Raw genomic sequence first — 27,444 nt, 5'->3', positions numbered from 1 at the left:
TTCGAAGCCTCACTGTTTGATGCCCTGACTAAGTTCCTGGGTTCGGCCCGTCATCGAACAAGCCCTTATCATCCCGCAGGAAATGGTCAAGTGGAGAGATTTCATAGACAGATGAAGGGAGCGATTAGAGCCTACAGTACAAGTCAGTGGACCAGAGTTTTACCTACCATTCTTTTAGGTTTTAGAGCTGCATGGAAGGAGGACTTGCAGGCAACGACAGCGGAAATGGTTTATGGAACGCCGATACGACTGCCTGGAGAATTTTTATGTCCGTCTACTGGTACAGCGGATCCCGCAAACTTTGTTGGAAAACTAAAAGAGACCATGCAGGAGTTGCTGCCAGTAAAGTCTAGACATCAGGACCATAGAGCAGTTTTTGTAAGTAAAGACCTTTCGTCGTGCAGTCATGTTTTCCTGAGGACCGATGTCATAAAGAAAGGCCTGCAGCCACCATACGAGGGTCCATTTCAAGTGCTGAGTCGAGGGGAGAAGGTTTTTAGGATTCTTATTCATGGCCGGGAAAGTACGTTTAAACGTGGATCGTCTAAAACCTGCATATGTATCCCGAGATGAACAGGACATGTTTCCTAAAAGCGAATCAACAGCTACGAGCGAATCTACAGAGGAATCGACTATCCCAGAGCCTAGTGACATGCCAAGAGAGGTTAAGACACGACCAGGCCGTCGAGTTAAGTTTCAGGGAAAGTATCAGCAATGAGCTGGAAAAGTCTCGCTAGCGCTGGTAGGGGCTACTGTAGAGGCTGTTGGTTGCGTCAGCTCAGATAGCATGAAAAACTGAGGTAGAAGGATCGAGGATTGGAACGAAGATCGAAGGTAGGAGGACGAACCGAAATAGTTCCTGCTCGGATGAATACCGGCGGAGGAGCATCAACCGGCGGCCAAGGCAGGGAGTGAAAAGGCTGAAGTCCAGTATTTAAGCAGATGACAGTTTGCCTTCGAGAGAGGTTGTTGTGCAGCGTCCGAGACTTCGTCCCGATATCCCATTTCTTCCCGGTGACGCCCACCTGCAGTATGCGATATTTACAATCAGAAGTTTAAGTTTTTAATTGTTCTTTTTAATAACAACTTTTAATGTTTTTAAAGAATAACTTGTTAATTGGAGTTTGTGAAGTTTCGTAGATGGTTTGTTATCTTTCAATATTAAAGAGGATGTTTCTTTGCCATATTGTTTTCATTTGAAAGTCTTACATTCCCATCACCGAACCATATACATACATACATATATATATATATATATATATATATATATATATATATATATATATATATATATATATATATATATATATATATATATATATATATATATATATATATATATATATATATATATATATATATATACAGTGGCGCTCACAAACTTAAGGACATGCCTTTATGAAAAGTAAAATCCAAAATTTAATGTTTACGCATAAATTTATTGAATTGATAATTATGTATTGGAACAAATAACTTATTTTTAATATATTTTCAGGATGAAAATCATTTATCTAACTGTTATACTTAAATTATGTAACATTTTAGAAAAAATATGCATTCCATATACTTAAGGACAACAAAATAAATATTTCTTAATCATTAATAAAACTAATTACAATGAAAAAATGTAACAAAAAATGAAGATGATACTATACAATACAGCTTTGTTGTGTTTACGTGCCTGAAGCCGATTTGCACTTGTTCACATTAGTGTATCAATTGTTTAAATTAGACGATATAAATACGGCGATCGGATACATTAGACGATATATTATATAAATATAGAATTATTATTATATCAGGCATTACATTATAATAATTAGACCAAATTATTAGACGCACTGTTGTGTTTTAATAATGACATTTTTTGCACGAATTTGTATGCAATACTTTAATATTTTAACATACATGTAGTGAGTTTCTATGCACTTCCTATTTGTGTTTATTTTTAATATTTGCATTACAATGTTAACCAATTGATATGAGGATGCAAGTCGCCGCGTTAAAACAATAAAGCTGTCACCTGAAGATTTTACCTAGAATCTCATAGTGTGTCTAATAATTTGTAGTTGTTTATATTAATCGACTACACCACAATAAAACGTTTATATTGGTATTGGATGACAAATATCGATTTAGGATAAATTGTATACGAAAACCAACAGTTCTATGTTACGATTAACAGTAATATTGAAAGGTCCTATAAAATCTAAATGAATTATATCAAATGGCCTGGTGGTATTGAATTCAGTTTACCTTGAACTTCTCCTGCTGGTACTTCTGTAAAGGCACAATTAACACATTGCTGTATATGCTGCTTTATATACTCTCTCATTCGAGGAAAATAGAATTGTTGCTTGATAAGTGAGACTACTTTATCAACCCCAAAATGGCCAGACAGTTCATGAAATCGAACAGCAAGATATTTTCTCATCGATTTCGGCATTGCGAATAATTTTATTTTATTTTACTTCCCATTAATTATTTCTAGGCGATAAAGTATATCCTTTATGAGTTGATATTTGTTTTCAAAGTTCTTGGTCTTTGTCCGACGCTCAGAATTTTTCAAACACTTGATGATATTTTAAAGTTCCTCATCCTGCGCTTGAATCAAAGCTACTTTATCTTCTTCTGTACTAATATACAATACGACTGATTCCATTTTTGTTCTCATCCTGTTTTTTTTATCGATTTCAGACAATTGGGTATACTATAGCCTACGTCACAGATCGTGTTGTTCCTACTAAATTTAACTAGTAAACAGCATTTTCTGCGAACCTGATTTCTAGCAACAAGTAAAAGCATCAAACGAAGTGTCTTGTTTATAAGTCGCTACTCGCCCGGTTGGAATTGTATTAGTCTAGTTCCTTTGGAAATAATTTATATTGTTGTTTTACCGAAGTTTATGAATTTAGTAAGCATATTTAAAACTCAGTTTATTAATTAAACTAAAAGGCAAATGTTATTCCTAGTAAGTGGAAGTAGTTGTGCTTTTTTCATATTATACCCAATTGCTCCACTTCTTCATTCATTATTGGAGCTCGATTAAAGGCATCAATGTGAGCCATTTGATAACCAGATTTGTGCTTGATTAAACTCACTTAGCTGCTCAATCCATCGAGCCATATGTAGTTTCGTATTACGTTGACTCTTTAAATAAATAATCGCGCTGCAGTCTGTCACAAGAGTAAATGTAATACCAAGAAGGAAGTATCGAAGACGGCTACACGCCCACACTACCGATAACTGTACTAATATGCTTGAGTGGTAGTTTTCTTCATCGGGAGAAGTGCGTCTGCTTACACAATAAATTAAACGTAGTGCATTATTTGAATCCCGTTGAAGTAACATTCCTCTTGATCCTGAAGAACTTGCATCCTTATGAAGCTCAGTTTCATCACGAGGGTCAAATAATTTCAAAATTGGCTCAGAAGTTAACATAGTCCGCAATTTCTCAAACACCGTCTGATGCTCGGGATTCCATGTAAATGCTTGACCATTTTTAAGAAGACGTGTAAGTGGGGCTGCGATGGCAGCGTATCTTTCTATGAAACGGCAAAAAAAAACTAGTCAAACCTAAGAATCGTCGAAGTTCATGCTTTGATCGCGGAGCAAGGAATTTTGCAATTGCAGCAACTTTTCTTGAACCCGGTTTAATTCCTTCTGAACTAACAATAAATCCCAAATATTCAACTTCAGACAAAGCAAATTCACATTTTGACAGCGTCAACGTTATTCCAGCATCACTTAATTTTTGAAGTACTGCTCCAAGTTTTAAAATCATATCCTTAAAATTCACAGATCTGAAAAAATTGTCGTCAATAAAGCATGTAACGCCTTTCCACAGTAGGCCACCGAGTGCCTTTGTCATGCATCGTTGAAAACACCTGGTCCATTAGACAATCCAAGAAATAAGCGTGTGGGTTCAAAGTGACCATCAGGTGTAGTAAATGCGGCTTTTCGAGATGATTCATTATCCATAGGTATTTGATTGAAACTATGACAAGCATCAAGTATGCAGAATAAGTTGAATCCTGATAGTTGATCCAAAAGATCATCTGTACACGGTAAAGGGAACTTGTCTTTCACGGTTTGAGAATTAAGTTTCCTATAATCGATAACCATTCGATATTCTCCAGTTTTCTTCTTTACAAGCAATACAGGACTACTATATTCCGATGAACTATATCAAACAATGCCTTGTTCCTTCATATCGATAACTATGCTAAGCATAATCATGTGATTGCGCATAATCATGTACGCATTTCATGATGTGAAGTACGGTATGGTGACCGAGAAACTGGTGAGCTTCCAGGATTTTTAGTAATGTGCATAACTGTATTATTAACGCATCCTAGTTCATCAGGCTTCAGAGCTATACACATTCTAAACTCATTTAACAAATTACTTATTTGCTGCTTCTGATCTGTTGTGACAGTTGGACCAACTTTTATATCGTCCCATCGAATAGGTTCTCTTTTAATATTTTTGCTAACTAAAACCATTTTTCTCTCTTCACAGCTGTCTGCATTATCACAAGTAAAATCTGTCAGCCATTTGCCTCTTAGAAGAATGTGATCTTTCTTAAGATGAAGTTCGCTCTCACTGAAATTCGTGATTAGTAATTTAGCTTTACCATCTTTTATCAAGTAGGCATAATCACTTTCATATTTACTTATAAAAATTTCTTCACTACCGGCTTGGTTTCTTTTGCTGAATACTTCTACCATTTGTACTGTGTTTGGCAGAATTTTTACTGGTTCCGATATTTTGAGAATATTGTCTTTGAAGTCTTCAATGTCAAAATTCTTAGAACATGGAAATTCATTTACACTAAACAGCATTGATTTTCCTTGCCTTCTTACCATCATTAGATCTGGTAGATCTAGGATATCTTTTCCAGTGAGTATGTTAGGTCCAGGAAACATTTCCTCTGCAACAATATGTAGTTTTAGATCATTTAGTACCAGTCTGTCAATGGTTAAATTTACTGCGCAAGCACCTAATGATTTTCTCAACCCACCAACTTCTCGTATGATCGTAACGTCACCATTGTGCGTATTATAGATTCCTATCTCTTTAGAGAATGTGTATTTAATCGCGGATATGTCGGCAGCTGTATCTTATAAAGCACTTGTAGCTATCCCATGTACAAGAACTGTGTTACTAGTAGTAAGATTTTCAATGGGTGATAACGTTGAAACGTTTACTGACGGTTTGCTAATTTTCTTTGGACAATCTTTCGTACCGTGTCCTTCTGTGCGACAAAATGTACAAAAATTTGTACGCTTTGGCTTAGAGCAATCATGAGAATAATATCCCTTTTCAGAACAATTATAACATATTATGGATTCTAACCCTTTGATTCTAAAAACTTGATCATTTCTTTTTACACCAAATTGATCACATAGAGAGGGTACCTGAGAGTTATTTTTGTACAACTCTTTCAGTTCAATATAATCGTCAATTTTATTCACTAATAACATTGGCGACTTCTACAAGGACCACTCACTGACTTAATATTCTTGAACTGCTGCTGCTGCACTTAGCTTAATTTTGTCTGATATAATTAAATTTTTTAAATCTTCGACTGTTTTTATATTTAATTAAACCTTTTATCCATCCATCAAAAAATGTTTCAAGTTCATAATAATATTCTCGCCAAGTACTATCAATTTTAATTCCATGCGAATAAAACAACTGTCTAAATTTTTCAGGACTTAATTTATATCGTTTTAGTAACAATTCCTTCACATGAGAATAGTTTTCCTTTGAGTCTTCTGATTCTCGCATGATTATTTCAACTATGTAACGAGCCCTCATCCCCCTCATCCCAGAAAACTATCCCCAGATGGCGCCGCAGGCGCAACAGAAGTAATAACCTTTTATTTTTTCAAAAACTTAAAAACAGTAGAAGTAGAAGTAATGTAACTAGAGACGCGCCATGCAGCGCTAATACTTAACTCAATGTTTTGATCACTTTATAATCATCATTTACCATTTCATGTAAATTCATCATGTAAATTCATCTTCATCTATTTGTAATTAAAACCAATAAAGGTTTATGAATCATCAAATTGGCGGTCTAAAGGTAAGTGGAACATTTTCCACTATTCATATTGAAAACAAGAATTCATTTAGATTGAACATTTTCTGGCGCCCGAACAGGGACCGCCATTAAGAGATTTCTTGTTTATTTTCGATTAGAAATTTAGTTTCATAGAATAGTGACTTTAAGTGTATAAATAGTTCGCTTATAAATTAAGATGGAGAAATCCAAACAAAAGCGTACTACGATAAGGTCATTAACAACTAAGTTATTAACCAAAATCGAAAACATTTATCAAGACGATAAGGTTACACTAGATGAATTGGATGAGTTAATGTCTGAATTAATATTAAAACAAGAACAATTGAAAGAAATTGATCTCGAAATTCAGCAGGGTATTACGGATGTAAATGAAATCGATACAGAAATTATAAAGTGTGATGAATATTTGACAAATATTGTACGAAGTAAAAGCAGATTAAACAGAAAAATAGAAAAACTGTCGACTTCGGTAGTGTCTCCTGAGTTAAATTCGAACATTTCTGAACCGAAGATAAACACTAATATAAGAATAAATGAAACTTCTTCTGTGAAACTGCCTCTTTTAACTATAGAGAAATTTTCTGGCGATCCTGCAGACTGGCAAAGATTTTACGATCAGTTCGAATCTGCCATAGATAAAAACACTGGTTTGTCGAATGTTGAAAACATATTTAGAGGGATCGGCTTCAGATGCGATTAAAGGATTCAGTTTAACAAATAATAATTATGTATCATCAATTGAAACATTAAAAGAACGCTTTGGCAAGAAAACGTTGATAATTAACTCTCATTTGAATAAATTATTGAGTTTAACCCCAGTAGAAAAATCAACAGATATTTTTTCATTAAGAAAACTTTTTGATTCTTGTCAAACTGAAATAAGGAATTTAGAATCTTTGGGAATTAATCAGGAAAATTACGGGGCTTTACTCTGTCCTATATACTTATTAAATTACTTCCCTCAGATATAGTGTTAGAAATAACCAAAAAATATAGTAATGATGATGAGTGGAAAGTATCAGAGATCCTCGATATTTTAAAAAAAGAAGTAATTAGCCGAGAAAAAGCCACGACCTTGAGTTCGTCTATAACACGAGTTTCAGAATGTTCCCCCTTCCCCTCCTCAAAGCGTAGCAGTGGAGGCGAGAATTCGAATAAACAAAATAAGATTCGCATATCAACGGCGTCAGGTTTATTGAATAAATCGAGTAATAAGAAAAATAAATGTATTTCTTGCGGTAACGATAGACATAATTTATGGGATTGTAATGAATTTAAAATGAAAGAAATTAATGAGAAAAGGGATATTTTAAAGAGAAGCGGTTGTTGCTTTATTTGTTTTCGCTTTGGCCATACGGCTGAAAAATGCAGGAGTTTTGTAAAATGCGATATTTGTTTTAGACGTCATTATACATTTATGTGTCCGGAAAAGAAAACAGATAGTAAAGTGGAAAATGCGGTTTTATCGAATGAAACTTGTAATCCGGAAGTATTAATGCAAACGTTAACAATTCGCTTAATAAACGGAAAAAAAGAAATAGTTATACGCGGATTGATAGACACGGGGTCCCAAAAGTCGTATCTTTTAAAAGAAACAATAAATAAAATAGGTTACAAACCAATAGGGCAAGAAAACTTAAATCATAGTCTTTTCGGTGGATTACAAAGAACTAATCAGCATAATAAATACAGAATTTTTTTGAGTGATTTAAATCGGGATTATTTTTGTAACTTTGAAGTTTATGATCAGGAAAAAATTTGTACAGAAATTCCTAAAATAAGAGACGGCTCGTGGATAAAAGAAGCGAATAAGTTAGGAATTAAATTTTGCGATTATAAAAACATAGGAGGGGTGAATTCGGAAACTAAAGAAATTGATTTACTTATCGGAGCCGACGTTTGCGGTAAACTTTTCACAGGTATTATTAAATCGGTTTCAGAAAGTTTAGTTGCTTTCGAAACGCGATTAGGTTGGACACTTATGGGTAAAACTCGTGATCCCGAAAACAGTAATAGTACCAACACAGTTTTGTCCCTTCATGTGGCTCAGGCTAAAATTTCGGATCTCTGGAAACTAGATACGTTAGGAATATTAGACCCAGGTGAAAAAGAATCAAGAGAAGAAATTGCAAAAGCTACCGAAGACCATTTTAATCGCAACATTAAGGTACTTGAAGATGGGAGATATGAAGTGAGCCTTCCATGGATCTTAAATCACCCTACTTTGCCTAATTATAGAAGTGTTGCTGAAAGAAGATTGAAGAACTGCGTTGAGGCCTTAAAGAAATCAGAAATATTAGAAGATTATGAAGCGGTATTTAAAGAATGGCTACGAGAGGGAATTATCGAAGAGGTTGGCCCAGACGATACAGCCACCAATGAACATTTTTTGCCACACCGAGCTGTGATAAAAGAAAATTCTACTACCAAGATCAGACCCGTTTTTGATGGTTCGACCAAAATAAAAAATTTCCCCTCTATCAATAATTGTCTTGAAAAAGGACCTAATCTTGTGGAGCTCATTCCTTCAGTGATCAACAGATTTAGATTAAATAAGATTGGAGTCATTGCAGATATTCGAAAAGCTTTCTTGCAGATCCAACTGAGTGAAGTTGATAGACCTTTCCTAAGATTTCTATGGTGTGAAAATGGAGACCTTTCGAAGATCAAAATTTACCAACATCGAAGAGTGGTGTTTGGTTTGACTTGTAGTCCGTATTTGTTGGGAGCCACTCTACAGTACCATTTGAAGAAAGCGCCAGAATCAATGCTGGAAACTGCAGTTAAATTAGAAGAATCATTTTATGTAGATAATTGCTTATCCAGTGTTGAAGATAGAGAACATTTGCACAAATTTATTACTGAATCGCAGTATATATTGCAGAGAGCTCAATTCGATCTAAGAGGGTGGGAGCATTGCATCCTAAATTCACAAGAAGTTGCCATCCCTAATGAAGAAAGAAAAGTACCAGTTTTGGGACTGATTTGGAAGTTAAGTACTGATTCATTGACTTTGGACTTAAAGGAAACATCGCAGGCATCTGAGACTTTAACCAAAAGGAAAATCCTGTCTGAAGTTCACAAAGTATTCGACCCAATTGGTTACACGTGTCCAGTAACATTAAGACCGAAGATCATGCTTCAGGAGTGCTGGAAGCTGAAATGCACTTGGGATTCAGAATTACCATCTTCTATTAGAAAAACGTTTGAAAAATGGCAAAAACAACTAAGTCAATTGAAAGATATAACCATTCCGAGATGTCTCTTGGACAATCCTGAAGGTTCGAGAAATTTAAGTTTACATATTTTTTGTGATGCGAGCAAGGTAGCTTATGCTACATGCATATTCCTGAGAAGCCAAAACGAAGACTCGACATCATGTCAGCTCATTCAAGCTCGATCTCGAGTAGCTCCTCTAAAACCCGTCACAATACCCAGACTTGAACTTTTATCCTGTTCAATTGGAGCTAGACTGGCACATGGAGTTAAATCAGACTTAAGACTTGAAAATATTCCAACATTTTTCTGGTCAGATTCAGTAAATGCCCTCTTTTGGATAAAAAGGAATGAAAATTGGGCCCCTTTTGTTTACAACAGAGTCCAAGAAATCAGATCTCTCAGTTTGCCAGAAGAATGGAATTATGTTCCCGGAACTCTTAATCCAGTTGATCTTCCCTCACGAGGATGTTCTGCAGAACATCTTAAGCAATCTAAACGGTGGGAGGGCCCTATGTGGCTGAAAGATCCACCACAGCTCTGGCCAAAAGATATTATCGATCCAGATTTGGATATTATCAACGCTGAAAGAAGAAAAACGGTAGTGACTTCAACAAATTTATTCAAAGGACAAATTCCGTCATATGATACTTTAACATCATATCAAAAAATGATAAGGGTAACTGCTTGGATTTACAGATTTTATCGAAACATCAAGAGTGCTACGGATGAACGAAACCTCGAAAAACAGCTGACTATTGAAGAAATGAAAGACGCTGAAATGGTCATTTTAAAGTACGTGCAGAAATGATGCCTAGCAGAAGAAACCAAGCCTTGCTATGCTTCATTACAGATACGAGCTATAACGGATGATGAAGGCATTATACGAGTCAGAACAAGAATAGCCATGCGGAAGGATTTGAGAACATTTAAGGGGACAGTGAAGTAAAATTCTTTCAAAAATTTGATTTTTTGAATTTGACATCATCTATTAGCCTATACTTTTCTGATTAAGAAAATATATAGGTTTGCCAATTTTCATAAATTTAAAGTGCTTTAAAAGCAATAAAACAAAAGTAAACAAAAGTGCCACGCCCACATTTCAAGGTTTCGTTTTCTGTTTACTTTAGAATTTTACTGTTTTTTATGTTTTTTTACATTCTGCCTTGCGCCTAGAAACGAAATAAAGAAAGAAGCTCTTTTGTGGATCGTTAGTGACGGAATCTAACTTATTTATTGATTTATTGAAATTACATGCATTTGCTGACTTGTGTGCTCAATATAGGCTTATAAGTCATTGTCAAGTAGAAAATACAGATAGAACAATTCAGAGAAAGACATCACAAAGAATACATCCAGGGTTACGGTGGGATTCGAACCCGCTACCTCGAGATAAAACAAGTTATGGTGCTGGAGAGCTTTAAATTTAAGAATTATTTTTAACTATATGTTTTTTTACCTTTAAATCTGTTTTTCTCAAAACATTATTTTTTGTTACTTAGGTACATATATCTCTTGTTCTATACAATTTAAAAAGATAAAACTTGGTAGGCTTATACATCATTGATTGTTTTATACAGTAAACCTCAAATTTAGTTAAAAATTTAAACATTTTGAAATCTGGAGTAAAATTTAATTGCCGAAAATCAGCAAAAATTGGTATTTTGAAACAGTCAATTTTTTATTCTGCAAAAAATTGTGCATTTTAGTCTAATTTTAGGTATACTGTATACTCTAGGCTATATATTGTGTGTATAATTTTTTTCAGACAATTATATTGAGTAGTTGTAGTTTTATATGTACCTTACTGATGACATAATTTGAAAATTTAACAAAAAATTTGCCTATAAATTGTATGAATAAAAATTATTGTCTAACTTAATTTGTATATTTTACTGCAGAAATACATTAAAAAAAACCTAACAAATAAATATTAAAAAATTTAGAAACCTATCATTAAAATTAAATTTTTTGTAGCAGTTATTGCAAAAGTCACTTCACGCCGCATTTTCGTTCAGCGAGATGTTCAATGTCCCCTTAAGTATCCTATTGTTCTGCCATCTGACCATAATGTTACTCACTGCCTGATACTTGATAAACACAAAGAACTAAAACATGCCGGAACTCAAATTGTAATGTCAGTTCTAAGAGAACAATATTGGATCCTCAGATGCAGAAAAACTGTTCAACGAGTGATTAAAAAATGTGTCACTTGCAAAAGATTCAGAGCTCGTCCTACAGAAGTGCTAAGTGGTCCTTTACCTGAAGATCGTGTACGAGAAGCATTGATTTTCGAGGTCATTGGAGTGGATTTGTGCGGACCACTCTTTTTAAAGGATGGAAGCAAGAGTTGGATCGTGCTATTCACCTGTGCGGTTTTCCGAGCCATTCATGTTGAACTAGTTACGTCACTTTCCACGGATAGCTTTCTGTTGGCATTTAGAAGGTTCATAGCACGACGAGGAAGACCCGCAACGGTTTTCTCTGACAACGGCACAAATCTGACTCGAGCGGCTGCAGATCTGAAATCAGTAGACTTCGAAAAACTAAAAGAGTTTGCTACTTCGAAAAAAATTCACTGGAAGTTCAATCCTCCCTCTGCACCCTGGTGGGGTGGATTTTTTGAAAGAATGATTTGAATGCTGAAATCAATTTTACGAAGAGTCCTGGGAAGAGCAAACCTTCTCTATGAAGAGCTATACACAGTCATTTGTGATGTTGAAAGCATCATAAATTCCAGACCACTTACGTACATCTCAGAAGATCTAGAGGACCTGATACCATTAACACCTGCCATGTTTTTGCACGAACTTAAAGAATCTGGAGTACCAGATATTGATCTGATTGATGCCACCAGGAAGAAAAAACGATTTGCCTATCGTCAAAAAATTCGAGAGGACTTAAGAAAACGTTTCCGAATTGAATATTTAGGACAACTTAAGGATTTTGCCCGTAAAAAGAAAGACTCTCAAGTTAAAGAAGGAGAAATCGTTCTCGTAGGAGACGATAACAACAAACGCATCAATTGGCTTTTGGGCAAAATAGAAGCTCTTTACCCCGGCGAAGATGGAAAAGCAAGAGTGGTGCGCGTAAAAACTCGGCATGGATCATACTTACGACCATGTCGAAAACTTTATAGACTTGAATTGCCTAATTGAGTTTCGTCATGACATTCGTCGTCCAAAACTCAAGGTGGGAGGATGTAACGAGCCCTCATCCCCCTCATCCCAGAAAGCTATCCCCAGATGGCGCCGCAGGCGCAACAGAAGTAATAACCTTTTATTTTTTCAAAAACTTAAAAACAGTAGAAGTAGAAGTAATGTAACTAGAGACGCGCCATGCAGCGCTAATACTTAACTCAATGTTTTGATCACTTTATAATCATCATTTACCATTTCATGTAAATTCATCATGTAAATTCATCTTCATCTATTTGTAATTAAAACCAATAAAGGTTTATGAATCATCAAATTGGCGGTCTAAAGGTAAGTGGAACATTTTCCACTATTCATATTGAAAACAAGAATTCATTTAGATTGAACAAACTACACTGGTTATCATAAATTAAGGAAAATTCACAAAAATCGCGATAACTCAAGAAATTACACATGGAATTTTATGAAACTTACCCACAATATACAACACATAGTAAGGTATTAAACAACATAAAAAGAAATTATCAGACATTAATAGTAGTATAGAAATTAGCACATGTATAAAATAAACAAATTGGAAGTATCGGTTTGCAATAGAAAAAGTACCTTTAATATGGAATATGATTGCCTCTAGAAGCAATACAGCACAAACAGCGATGTGTGATGCTTTCAATTATGCGGTCTATCAGTTCAATAGGAAGTGAGAGCCATTGCTCTTGTAAAGCAGTTGCAAGCGTGGCAAGGGTCTGAGGGGGCGGATTGATGGCAGATACACGCCTCCCTAGAGCATCCCAAACGTGCTCGATAGGATTCAAGTCCGGGGATCGAGCTGGCCACTCCATGCGAGTAATTGTTTCCTGTTGAAGATAATCATCAACAATGCGAGCTCTGTGTGGTCTTGCATTATCGTCCTGTAACAGGAAGCAATCACCAATTGCCCCGGCATATGGGCGCACATAAGCATCAAGGATGTTGTCTCGATAAACCTGAGCATTCACGGTTCCCCTTGGAAAGACATGGAGGTATGTGCGCCCTCCTAAGGATATGCCTCCCCAAACACAGACACTGCCTCTTCCGTATGCATCTCTTTCACGGATGTTTGATGGATGATAACGGGTCCCAGGTTCTCTCCATATCAAATAACGTCTACTGTCACTTTCTAGACTAAACCTGGACTCATCCGTAAAGAGAACAGGCCTCCATTGATCTGACGTCCAGTGGACATGTTGTCGGGCCCACTGCAAACGGTCTCTCCTATGGCGTGATGTGAGCGGCACGCAAATGGCTGGTCGTCTCGCATACAGACCACCTTCGTGGAGCCTTCTGCGCACAGTTGACGTTGACACCAACCTTCCGGTGGCTGCAGCAAGAGAGGATCTAAGATGTGTCGGAGTAGCGGTTCTATTCCTGCGTGCACTTAATGTCAAATATCGGTCATCGGCACTGGTCGTAACAGTTGTCCGTCCTTGACTGAACCTCCTAGATGCCGAATCTGTGGTTTGAAATTGCCTCCAAAGTCTATGAACCACAGATGGACTCACATTTAGCCATCTGGCCACTTCTGATTGACTCTGCCCTGCCTCTAGTCTCCCGATGGCTCTCCATCGTAGTTCTTCAGGCAAATGATGCCTAGAGGTCATTATTACGAATTGGCTATCTCAGATTTTCAATGTCGCAATCACAGTAAAATTTGTGTGCTTTCTCTCAAACTTGGACTTTTATGCTCCAGGCAGATGACGTAAGCCGAATGCAGCGCCACTAATTTGCATATTGCAATTTTACTCAGCTACTCTTAGTGGACAACATATGCAAATTTTGCACGGTTTGGCTTACTTTTGAAAGAGTTATCGCTATTTTTGTGATTTTTCCTTAATTTATGATAACCAGTGTATATCTCTTGGTAAAACACTAGTCAAACAAGTCACCCATAAATTTAGCTCCATTTTAACTCGTTTCATTACTCTTTCGAAATGCACTAAGAATAGACTTCATTTTTCGAATCTAAGTACCTTAACTAGATTGCCAGTCTATTTTTGGTTTTGGCGAATCAATAGGTAAATAAGTGCCAACGTTCCCTAGTTCTAATTTTCTCATTTCTAATTGATGCTTTAGCATAGCTTCTTTCTCAGCAGCGGCGTCTTCTCTCTCAGCAGCGGCGTCTTCTCTCTCAACAGCGGCGGCCTCTGCTTCTCTATCCGCATTTAAATTGAATATCATTCCTTGGACCAAATCCTCATCATAGTTTTTACTATTTAAAATCAAGTTTTTCAGATCTACAACCTTGAAAGCATCGAGTACTTCTTCGCCAAGTTCCATTGCAGTAACCTGTGACTTACGTTCTGTAGATAAATAAGACATCGAGATAAAATAAACATAAGATAAAAGAAACATAAACAACAAATTACAGTTCTTTTTATCTCACTTCTGAATTGTAAGATATATTTAACGTATATTTTAAGTAAATCTTTATTTTATCGTATTCGAATCCAAACTAGACATAGAAACATAATAATGATTCCAAAACAATATTTACGCACGTTGCAACAAGTCATACTTATGCTCGCCCTTGAAACATTTAGCTGCTTATATATGGAATATAAATTTTAAGCGAGCGAAAAAAATCGTTAAAAAAATTTCATAGTTTAATTCGCGATCGCAACGCTCGAGTACGCCGTCCAGCGGGAGCCTGTAAATATCGGACATTAATTTATCACGTTTTCATTTAGTTCCATCAAAGTCATTGACTGAATCAGACGCCATTTTTTAGCAGCAAATAAGAAACAAAATTTCCCTAAGGAAAAGGCCGAAGAACTTGAAAAAAATCTCCAGAATATTAGTAAATCTTTCAGGAACAGAACACGCCAAACATTTGAAGAAAAATTCCTCAATTATTTTTAATTTCTATTATCAACAAACTTGCAACTGATGACTTCCGATTTCGGATACTGTTACAGATGTGTGTATTAAGGTAAAATGCATTTCTTCTGTCTTCAATTCATTACGAATTAAAGTGAAGTCAACAATGCTTTCGTCATTCCAGTTAATAAATATGAATTCAGAACATACAGAATTGTAATAGTTATAGCATATTCTTCTTCGTTATGGAATAGTATATATTTCTGTATCCATATAATTCGGAAAACAACAATAAAAAATTATCCAAGTTACTTGAAATAGTGCCATTTGTGCTGATTCTTAATTAATTTAAATCGTTTTCTTGGTAAGTTTTTTTTAATTTTGAAAGAATAAGTTCAACTAGAATTCAGCTATTCTGTTTTTAGCTACATATTCAAATTCATATCAATTATAAAATTTTGCTGTGTAGTATGTTATCTAAAAGTAATGAAGGTATAAACTATGTATCTATTATTTGAGAATAAAGTTTTCAAACAAGGAACTTATCATTTTGGAATTCTCCGGGAATCATAAATCAGGTAAGTGCAATGATTTTTACAATAAAAAATTTGCTTGTAAATATTTTTTTTTTCATTTGATGATGGTTCTCTACAGAATGGTTTTTTACGTCTGATTAAGAACTATAAGAATAATAAAAAAAGAAAGTTTTTATTTCAATGTTAAGAATTCTTAAAATCGTTTTTTTTATCCTAAGAATTCTTTATTTTCCGTTTTTTAGTTTATAACTTTTTGATAAAAATTGTTCTCAAAATACAGGTTTGGCTGCTACAGATTTGGCGGTTTTTAAGTGCCGCCAATCTACACTTAAAATTTTTGCGACAATTCATAAAATAAAACACTTTATTTAAAATCAAAATAGTTAATCGGATTTCGGTGGAAAATGAGCCGATATAGAGTTTAGCATAGATTCAAAACAATCATATCGCCATATGAACTCTGATGAATAAGATTCCAAATGAAATAACATTTCCAAAACGTACGTTTACCAAGATAAAGTTTTATGTTGTGGGAATTGGTACATTTTCGTTTTTTCGGTAAAATATTTCCCTCCTGAAAAAATAAAATTGCATCTTGTTTTGTTTTTGGCAAATCCCAAAGACGAATATTCGTAGCACTAAAAATGGCGACAAAAAAGAATTGTTTTTTTTTGTTTTTGTTTCGTCAGCATTCTTTATTTTACGTTTCTTAGTTTCTAAATAATGATTTTTATTGAAACTTGAAATTTTTTGATAAAAATTGTTGTCAAAAAACGTTGTTTACAAAATTAAATTTCATAAAATTATGAGGCTTATGTATACTTTTTGTTCATTTTAATTTTTGAACTAATATTAATATGATTCTTAAAACTATAGAATGTAAAGTTTAAATGGGCCTTTCATGTTATATCATTAAATTTAGTAATACTATTTCTCGGGCATTAGGTTTTAACTCTTATAAGAATATACATATTTTTTTCTGTTAATGTACAAATATTTTTCCGATGTGTTTTGGATGTTCCTTCTCTAATAAAAAGAGATACCATTTTGTTTTCGGTTGTACAAGAAAGAAGATCAAGCATTTTTCTTTTTTAAATTTAATAAGCCACATTAAAGAAGGAACGTTGCAATGCTACACGCTACATTAACGACGTCTCCAGAGTAACTGAATGACGGTTCATATAGAAATCGCAGGTATGCGTCTCATACAACAACGCCCCCTATAGTTCGTTGCGATCGCGAATTGCTAACTAATCCCATTCATGATTATTGCTTTTGTTATTCATGCGACAAAAATATATATCGATACGTTTGTAATCGATATAGATATGTAATATAAGCAAAATAAAAACCAATATTAGCGTTAACTTTTTATTGTATTTAATCACATCTGGTAATTTACAAACCACCTCTAATGTTTTCATCAAATATTGATAGAAGGCTCATGAAAATGAAATTCTAATAGCGTAATATATTTAATGACTGGCGTAAAGAATAGCGTATAGTCCTATATGTAGGACTATTAAAAATTATACGTATATCCGTAGCTAGGGAAAGTGTTTTCAAATGCATCTGAAAACCATAAAATTCCTTCATTTATTTATATTTTTTTAAAATAATGAAAGTTTTTCAAAATTCTTGATAAGTGAAACTTTAGCTAAACATTTTTGAATTAATTTCCAAAAACTAGTATTTTGTAAAACCAAAATAAAAGCTAAATTTAAGTTGATATTTAGTCCAATTTAATTCCATTAAACTTGTGAATTCTCTACTTAATCATTGCTTTCTCAAGTCTCAGCAATAATAAGCTCGTAATTACTTATTTAAGTAAGTAATTACGAGCCTATTTATGCCTACCACAAAATAATGCAAATTTAATGCGCAAAAAAAAAAAATTCAAAAAGTTTATTAGAAAATAAAACTTGATAAACTTATGAAGAAAATTTAGCACAATATAAATCAAAACTGAATTGGTCATATCGGTGAAGTGAGCTTTTGGGTAATGATCTTATTGGCGATGTGATCTATCAGTGAAGTCATTGTTGGTGATATGAAGGAAGTATTTCACTTACAGGTTCACAGATGGCGCTGTAATCACAAAATGAAACAACTGTTCAAACGGAGATTTAGAAGAAAAGGAAAAAAAAAAAATACGTATCTAATGGCGCAAGCTTCATTTGATATCATGGAATGAAGCTCCTGAAAATATTTCCAATTTTCACCTGTTTTTTCTCTATTCTATTCTTTTCACATGTGAAAGAGAAGCATTACATCAGCAAAATAGAGTCTATTCTTTTTAGTACGACACCCCAATATATAACGACCCATGCATAAAGTCCAGTTTCCTATTTCATAGATGTAATGTTATTTCAAATAAGAAATTATTTGAACCATTATTTCCTTTGAAGTTACTACACACTAAATGTAAATCTGCTTGAATGACCCATAATTCTTATCAGTAATTTATGTTCATTCTTTTCAAAAGATGCAATAAATTTATCAACCATACTTTTCGTTTTAATCACTCTTTTTATCACTTCCCAATTTGTAGTTTATTTTCGAATTCAAACCTGTAGTCCTTACATTTAATTCAAAGTATCCGTGCATATTATTTTTACACCTCTGCAAAACTGAAACGAGCATTCAGTTTCTTCGAGCCCATTCAATCGCTGTTCAATAGTTTCAGAATTTAATTTTAACATTAGGCCACTATCAGTGTAAAAGGGTTGACCGTCAAGGAAACTCATCTCTTTTGGCAGGTCACGTGTCCTATATATTTTCTCTCAATGAAAACATTCATACGCGTTTTCTCGGGCAGAGGTGGACAGCGCTCAGTAATCGCCAAAATTATAACCCCCCCCCCCCAAACAGTGTGCTGATTTGCGCTTCTAGTTGGTTTATGTAGGCCTCTCTTCTCATTGACATGAGAGGGGTGCAATTTATGAAAGTCAAGCACTATTTTGGCAATCGGCTACGACTTGGCCCAGAAATATATCAAAATATATTATGCCAAATTATTAAATTTGAGATATTGCAATCAGGATTAGATTTACAATTAGAATAAAATACATTTAAAAATGCTTTATTTAAGTATTAAACGAATTATTCTCTCATTTTTATTTCACGATTTTTCTCTCTAATTTAGCATCGGACATAATTTGTGCCGATAATTTATAGATACTTTCCTTCTGAAAGGAATTTTTTTTTAATAAGAAGAGGTCTCCTCATACGGTAACTTACTACTTGTCATTTTAAAAATCTTTTAAACATTTTTATATAATGATAATTTTAGGGCAAAATGCATAAATTTTATGAGAGCAAAATCATTAGTTTAAATTATAAATATGAGTGTTTGTATAAATCTTTGTCTAATTTATAGCAGTCAGTTAGTTAGATTTAACAGCCCTAAAAAAGATTTTTTTTAACAATTTTCTTAACTTATCCTGGAATGTATAGCTATGCCTAAGAAAATTGATTCTCAGATATTTTTCTAAATATATATTTTTATATGTATACTTTTTTTATTTTAAATGTAAACCTTTCATTTTATTTAAAAAGCTTTTAAGAAAAACATTAAAATAAAGTCAAATCATTTCGTCTATTTTTCATTTTTTCTCTCGTTTAAAATGATTTTTAATTCTTTCTTCTTGTTGTCGTTTTTAATTGTAACTTTGCAGTAAATATTCGATTATAAGCAACCTAAAATTAGTTTTCGATACATATTATAAATTAAGTTTTTACTACAAAATTACAGAAAGCAAAACAGAAAAAATTAGTTAAAAGTCATTTCAAATGAAAAAAAAATGGACGAAATAATTAAATTTTAATGATTTTCTTTAAAAACATCATAAATTAAATAGAAAAAGTATACTGGATTTCTAAGTTTCTGCTTTCGTTCCAGTTGGCATAATTTGAATCACTTGATTTTAGTCATGATTAAAATCGTAATTTAATTAAGTTGAATTCTTTTAAGGAAATCACTAATTTAAATTAGCTGTAATTTTTTAAAAAGAAAACATTAACCTAAACGAACATAGTTTTTATAATATTAATTACGAATTAATTTAGAAGAAAAAATATTTATATAAGTTTTAAATATTTTAATGCAGTATAATTAATACTTACATTCTTTAAGGTAGGAATGTTTAAAAGTCTAATTTTTATTGATAATGTATGTTTATTAAGGAAGTGATTTTTTTACTACGAAATAATAAAAGGCATGTGCATTGAAATTACTATATGCCTTTCATTATTTCATTATCCCTTTCATTATATCATTAAAAAATGCATTAATGCAGATCAAAAGAGATTTTAAAAAAACTAATAAATTAATAATTTCAACAAAATGATGAAAAAATATTAATTGAAAAAAATTTAATTAAAAAAATATAATTAAAAATATTTCTATACAATAAAATAAGTAAATAAATTCTCTTTAAGTCCGATAATATTGATAACCAGGATTTCTTCACTATGAAATATCGAAAGTGATATGCATGTAAATTATTATGTTTCAAAATACGTGATCATTTAATAAAATACGCAATCATTTAATATATTTAAAATAATTTTCCAACTAAAAACATATTTCAATTACACCCATTTACTTTTTTGCTAATTAAAATACAGTGCTTTTATATCTTTTTAAATATGTATTTAGAGTGTATCAAGACTTCCTCAAACCACAAAGGCGTTTTTTTTTTCAGTTATGTTTTCTTATCTAAACTAATTAATTTTCATTAGGTATTTAGTTGAAAAACTGTCTCCCGATTTTGTAACAATCATTACCAAGTTGAGCTTGAAAAATATAATTGTGATTTTTTTTTTAACTCAGTGATTAGTTTGCAATAATATAATATTTTTATCCATTAGTAAAAAATATTAACTACAAGTGGGCTGCGCCCCCTGCTCGCTGATGCTCGCTAACCCCCGAAAATTGCAACGCAATCTTATATGGTTTGCTTCGCAAACAAAGCTCGCTTCACTCGCTACTAACTTAGGTACATTGCAAATGCACAAAATTCTAAGAATTCAAAACAATCATTCAAATCCATATAACAACTTTTTTTAAAAATAAATTACATCTTTTTAGTAAATACTAAGTCATTAAAATAAATTTGAATTCAAATAAATGACATGTAATTCGTTAAACCTATTAGAAATGTGCTATAGTATTAAATCTTAAGATAAAATTTCTAAAATTGATATCTCTTTAAGAAGGTTAAAATTTTGGCTATAATTAAGTCTATTAAAAATTGAAATAAGTGAATTGCAATGGAAAAACCTGCATAAACAAATAAATTCTAGTAAAACAAATAAATTCGTGATATAAATCAAAAATCGTCAAATAAATTCGTAATATATAAATTCGTGAAAAAAAGCGCTTCCGACAAAATACTAAAATAGAGATCTATCGACAAAGACTACTCACTTCGGCCTAGCTTATGCTCTCTCTGGTTATTTCAGTTTCCGTTTTTAAAAGCGCTATATGTTGAGCCATCTCAACTAGATTTGGCATGTGACATTTTTAGCAGCAATCATTGGTCGATTTTCTAGCGTTGCAATTCGGGGAGTTGTATTGAGGCTTTTTTTTTTTGTCGCCGTGTAAGAGAAATATATATATAGATTTTAGTTCTATTTCTTTTAAACAATAGCATTATTAAAATCTTTTATCAGATGCTTTAAATGGTAAACTTTTGCAAAAATCCAATAAATTTTGTTTAAAAAAATATCCGATTCAAATCAAATATATTTTTTGGATTAGATTTTGGAGAAAAGAAAGGATGTTTGCCAACCATGGTCAGAGTTGTGGCGTAACTACCACTACGAATATTAAACATCAATCCACTGGTATATAAAACATGCTAACTTGATTCAATCACGAGGTACCTTTTGATAGATGAAGGTTGGCATGGTCGAAAACTCTGCCCCCCACAAAGTTGTGGTCATTAACCTTTTAGTGTGCTAACGGTAAAAATTCAAACATTTTACGTGGAAATCTTTTTTTTTTAAATAATAAGTTTGGTTAATATAGACTGGTTTGAAATTCATTAAAATCAAAATTTTAAATATTAAAGTAAGATTTTTACAATTTAATTAAAATTTGGAGCTGCACCCAGAGCTTTTACTTTTTAACTAATTTCAGGCCATAAGTTGGTACAACTTTCTAACCAATATTCTTGAAAGAATTGCATCGGTCTAATTAAATTTTAGACTGATTTTCAGAACAATAAAAGCTCCTTGTCACCTTAAAATGAGCAAAAACTTTTTTTCATAGTTTAAATATAGTTTGCATTTTAAAATTAAAGAAATATCAAAATTTAAGACCTATAAGAAACTCCTTTTAATTGAAAATTACCGAAAGATGGAGGAACACTTATTGACATATTCCCCCACAGCACAATAACTTCTGGCGGAAAATATTGGCAAGACGACGCTTCTATCAGAAATTGTTTTACTGCATGAATGAAGTCATAAGGGTTACCTTGAGCACCAAACTTTCTCAAGGGGGATAAGATGTTAGCAGCGCAGTCCACCATGTTTTAGAAAACCATAAGCGCCATCCGCTATCACCGCTCACTTATGGGTTGGGGGAGAACTTACTACGGCATTAAATTGGCGTCTGTTCGCAAAGTGTCGATATAATCACTGTTATTTGCATGTGTAATCATCTAAAATATTACTTAAACTCTTTAAATGTTTCAAAGTATTAACAACATTTAAAAAAAAAGTTTTTAAAAAAGATAGAATTTAATAGTTAGTTTGATTTAGAACATTTATTTTAAACGTTATGGTAAAAGTGATGATGAGATTTCCTTTTTAAGAAACGTTTTAAGCTCTTAAAATTACATGTTTTAAATTTTTAAAATATGATCAAAGTACTTTCAAACATTTGCTTTAGATTCAGGATTACCAATTTTGTTTTTTAAACTTCAAAATACATTAAGCATTAAAAACTACAATCCTATCAGAAAACATAAGTACATATCTGTAATGAGATAATATACTTTATGGAAAATGATAATCAAATATATATTTTTATAAGTAACGAATGAAAAGCGACAGTTTTGGATTTCAATATCGAAATTATTAATTTGAAAAATTTGCACATCTTAAATAAAAACTCACTGTTCAATTAGCTTATTCAATATTATTCATAGTTCTATATTATTTATATGAAATTGTCACGGAGTGTCCGTAACATGTCTTTATCACCCTGTCTCTCTGGTTTCTCTCGGAGCTTTATCATTTGTTAGAAACAGTTCTATCGAAGTCAAATTATCTTACTGTTCACTTAATCATTAAACAGACATTTTTTTCAAATAAAGTGAGCGGAAACTCGATTGAATTTTGCAGTTGCACAAGGGTCTTTATCGGTCTGCAAAGTATAAAAAAATTTTGCATTACTACCAAATTTTTCTGTTAGTTACTAAATTCTTATAAAAATAAAGCATTGCTTTGTTAAAATGGGTCAAATATATTTTCAAGATATGAATTAATATTTTTGGTATTTTTGTGCACTCATGTTATATTCATGTTATAACGTCCGGTCAGGACATACAGTGTTTCACTGGCATAATATTTGAAATAACGATCACAATTCTAATTTAAAGGGCGCTTTTTCAAGGAAGACCAAGGAATTTAGCACTCTAAAACAAACCATATGAATAATTTAAAGATATGTGTGACCAGTAAAGTGTACGTTATTAAAGTGTCATACTTACAGTATCGAGGAGATCGACATACTTGCTCAGATAGAATGACCAAAAAAGCTTGTAAATGGTCTGAAAAGATAAAAGAAAAAACTCAATGTCTCTCTTTTCTATAAATCAGACATTATTTTGAGGAAAGAAAAACTGGGATAAACATGGTTCTGCAATTGTGTTCTTTTTTGACAATCACAAATAGTAAAATACAATAGTGAGTTTGCTGGTGCTTAATAGTGAGTTTTGATGAAAATTTCTTTACTCTATGCGAATAGAAATCTTGGAATAAACCAGCATAAACGAAGAAACTGAGATTTTCACATATTTGGTATTTTTGTGGAATGAGGTATTTTTGTAGAATTGCAATTTTTTTTCTTTAAAAAAAATAACAGTTTCTTGAAGTTCTGTTTTATCTCTTATAATATTAGCTATTTTTATATTCTTTATCTTTTGATCACACTGAAGACGCAAAATATCCTCAGTGGTTGGCGGACCATGGGTTAGAGTCCCCTTGCCATCAGGCTAATCGCGGGAGGTTTTCATGGTTTTCCTCTCCTTGTGAAACAAATTCGTGTTAATTCCATCAAAAAAAAATTCTCGAAGAAAGAAAATTTCGCCCAATACTTGATCCAGGAGTTTTTTTGTCTTCTGGATTGGGTTCAAAATTACACAAGAACGCGGAGTTGAGCATTGGTATTCGCAATCCAAAAACTGGGTTCAACGATTGTTATAAAATAAAATAAAATAGTAAAATACAATATTTACTATTGGGGATTTTTGATGAAAATTGTTATACTCTAAGCAAATGGAATTCTGTGGTCGCGCGAGACGTAAACAATATAAACAACTTATACATCTGGTGTTTTTTACACAAAAGCTACAAATTTAAAAGGAAAAAAAATTCTATTTTATCTCTGATAGCATTAGACATTTTTACATTCGTCATCTTTATTTATGATTTTAGAAATGTATATATTCCCATGTATATAGACAAGTTTCTTTTATAATCAGCAAAAAAAAAATGGTCGTTACTCTCTAGTTTAGCATTAAAACCTGTTTCACACAATCAATTGTAAAATCAAATCTTGTACACGCGTTTAAACCCGAAATTGCGTAAGATAAATCATAATTTATAATATTAAATTCAACTGACCTAGCTATGTTTCCAGTTTTTAAATTTGAAAAGCACGTTTGTTAAGTTGAAAAATACCTTTTTATAAAGTATTTTTTCTTTTCTGACATTTAATTTTTAAAAGAAGTTGGGATTATATTTAAAGTGTGTCGGCATTTAAACGCTTAGTTTTATTAGTAAAAATTGAGTGTTTGTTATTTTTAATTTTTTTCCTTCTTATTTTGAATGAATCTGGTAATTATTAATTTTGTGGTTGGTCACCTTTTTCTTTGTCTTTGTTAATAAGTTGATTCTTAACAAAAAATAAGTTTGGCTTGTTTCTGCAATTTTATCCCCAATGAAAGCATTGATAATTTCTAGCTTATCATAATATTCATAAGAGCTAGGAGATAACTCCTGAAAAACCTGGGCAAAATGACTGACTTGTCGTTAATTTACATAACATCTGTCACGTTTCTTATCAAATTTAGGTCTATTGAAATTTTGACTTAGTCGGAAGACATTTTGATCTTATGGCGGATAATTATTATAATTTTGATTAACTAAGTTGCCGTCTTGATATCCAATATTGATACTAACGATTTTTTTTTGTCGATATCCTCTACATTTTGTCTCTGGCACTTTTTGCATATTTTTGACAGTGGGGACAATTTTAGAATCAATTGCAAGTCATTCAATAGGGAATTTCGGTTCTTTCAGAACCAAGAGTTGATTTGTGGGAGTAATTCCTTAATTCGATGTTTGAATTTATTTTTCGTTCTAACTCTATCTTTTCGGTAAAATATAAGCTTAACTCCTTAGCTTGGCTGAAAAATTTTAAACTTTAAAAATCGTTAAAGCCAAATGGAGGTGAAAAATAATGTTCTTGAAAAATTTTGACAATTTCCTTGAAAGAATTGTAATGTCTATCCATTAATTTGTACGATTTTTCCTATGATTTTGAACTTCTCTTAAATTTAAATTTTGAAAATCTTTATTTTCTCACTTAGGCATAGCTTGTTAGGCACCTGGCTCCACCTTCATCACGTGATATGCGACGATAATATTTTGCTATTTTTGGGAGAGGGTTGTGAGCAATCCTGAACAAGGTTGATATTTGGCGATCGTATGACAAAAATATTTAATTCGCACACTTTATGTGCATTTTTTTAATATTTCATAAATTTGATGATATTTCACACCTTTTTTTATGATATTTCTCTGTTATTGAGTGATTAGTTTGTCCTTTTTGAGACATTTTTCTGCGAAAACAACAGTTTTTAAATTTAAAATATATTTAATTAGCTATAGAGAAACGAAAGGTATAATAGCAGATGATAAAGCGAAGTAAGTGACTGTTTGTGTTTGGCGTGCATTAATTGTTGTCTCAATTTCAAGAGCGGAGATGTTTCTCTTCTTACTTCCACGCTGAAATGAAATCGTCTTAGGAGCGAACTATATTTATATGAGGCATCAATAGTAGTGTGTAAATCCGTAATGGGATTTAAATCCTTTTCATTGTTATCCATTTCTAATTTCGATTCTTCGTTTCTCCTTAAGGGCACTAAAAATAGATTTCAATTTTTCTAAATTACATTTATGAGAAAAAAGTTCAAAAATATTATTTGTAATAAAAACTTGACCTGATCTTAATATTTGAACAATGAAAAATACTTTCATTCATGTCAAACTTCTAACATCACTGCATGCTTAGTAATTCTCACATTAATCAAGCTCTGTTAACTGTGCAAAATAGCTGAAAATCTTATGTTAATATTATTTATTTAAAAAAAAAAAAAAAAAAGAAATAAACTTGAATGTATTTTTATACATTAATATTACAATAAATGGTATACCAAATGTTTTGGTGGTATGCCAAAAAAAATTTAATTACTTTATTTAAAATCAATAGCATTAATACCTCAATAAATATATACCCTCAAATAGAACAAAATTATTTACCTCTACCCTAGCGAAAAGTTTACCTTTTCCCCAATATGTGTCCTATATTGAGATGCTTCGTTTTTTAATATTGGTCCTATTTATGGCAAATATTGGCCTATATAAGGCCAATATAGTTTTTATATTGACTGAATAATGACTATAAAATATCGGGTGAGCCTGACAACTCTATATTGAGCTGTTATTGGTTAAAAAGTGGCTGTAAAATATCGGGTGAATCGGAAAATAATGGCCCTTTAAATACATATTGATTCGTGAATATTGGTCCAATCAGGGCCCGAGTTGCTTAAATTTTTTCTTAATCACTGAAGGAACAAATTTTTACATTGATAAATAAATAAATAATTAACCATTGACACGCAAAATTTCTTTACTATCTGTGTGTAAAATTTCTTTACTATTAAATGGAGCTACTTTTGCTGCTCAATGGTCAACATAAATTAACACATTCTCCATTTTTATCTTTCCCCATGCCAGTATATTCTCACCTTTCACTGAAATGTACTGCTGTGAGGAAAAAAGTAAGATTTCCCGTAACTATGCTTACGGAGAGGGGAAAAGTGTTGCGAGTGAGAAAATCGTGAAGACACCTTTTCTATTAATTGGTGTGGTGATTTTTTATTAAAATTTATAGATTAAAAACATACATACATTGTAGTTTTTTAAGTATTCATCATTCATATTGAGTTTACAAAGCTTCCCTTCTTTTACAACATCATACAGATATCTGAAAGTCTAAAATTAAAAAGAAACAATTCATTTCAGAAAAGTATGATTTGCACTCATTAATATCTTTTAAGCAATTAAATTA

General features: G+C 32.5%; 2 protein-coding genes across 2 annotated transcripts in view; both read right to left on the bottom strand.

The window, feature by feature from the left end:
* Window positions 1–27,444, bottom strand: part of LOC107443298 (very long chain fatty acid elongase 4) — a 270,628-nt gene that overhangs the window by 172,283 nt on the left and 70,901 nt on the right. The gene's annotated exons all lie outside the window — the stretch shown is intronic.
* The window catches only part of LOC147803176 (very long chain fatty acid elongase 4-like), a 58,017-nt gene that overhangs the window by 9,923 nt on the left and 20,650 nt on the right, over window positions 1–27,444 (bottom strand). Inside the window, exons 4-5 of the mRNA XM_087153528.1 lie at window positions 27,285–27,368; window positions 23,579–23,638 (exon numbers count right to left, since the gene is read on the bottom strand). Of these exons, the coding sequence (XP_087009654.1) occupies window positions 23,579–23,638; window positions 27,285–27,368 (144 nt within the window). The remainder of the gene's footprint in view (window positions 1–23,578; window positions 23,639–27,284; window positions 27,369–27,444) is intronic.

The sequence above is a fragment of the Parasteatoda tepidariorum genome, chromosome 10 (genome assembly GCF_982258835.1).
Source record: "Parasteatoda tepidariorum strain Cologne lab strain chromosome 10, Ptep-v5.0, whole genome shotgun sequence".
Classification (NCBI taxonomy): domain Eukaryota; kingdom Metazoa; phylum Arthropoda; class Arachnida; order Araneae; family Theridiidae; genus Parasteatoda; species Parasteatoda tepidariorum.
The sequence above is the reverse complement of the archived record's forward strand: the minus strand, read 5'-3'. Positions and strand labels throughout refer to the sequence as shown.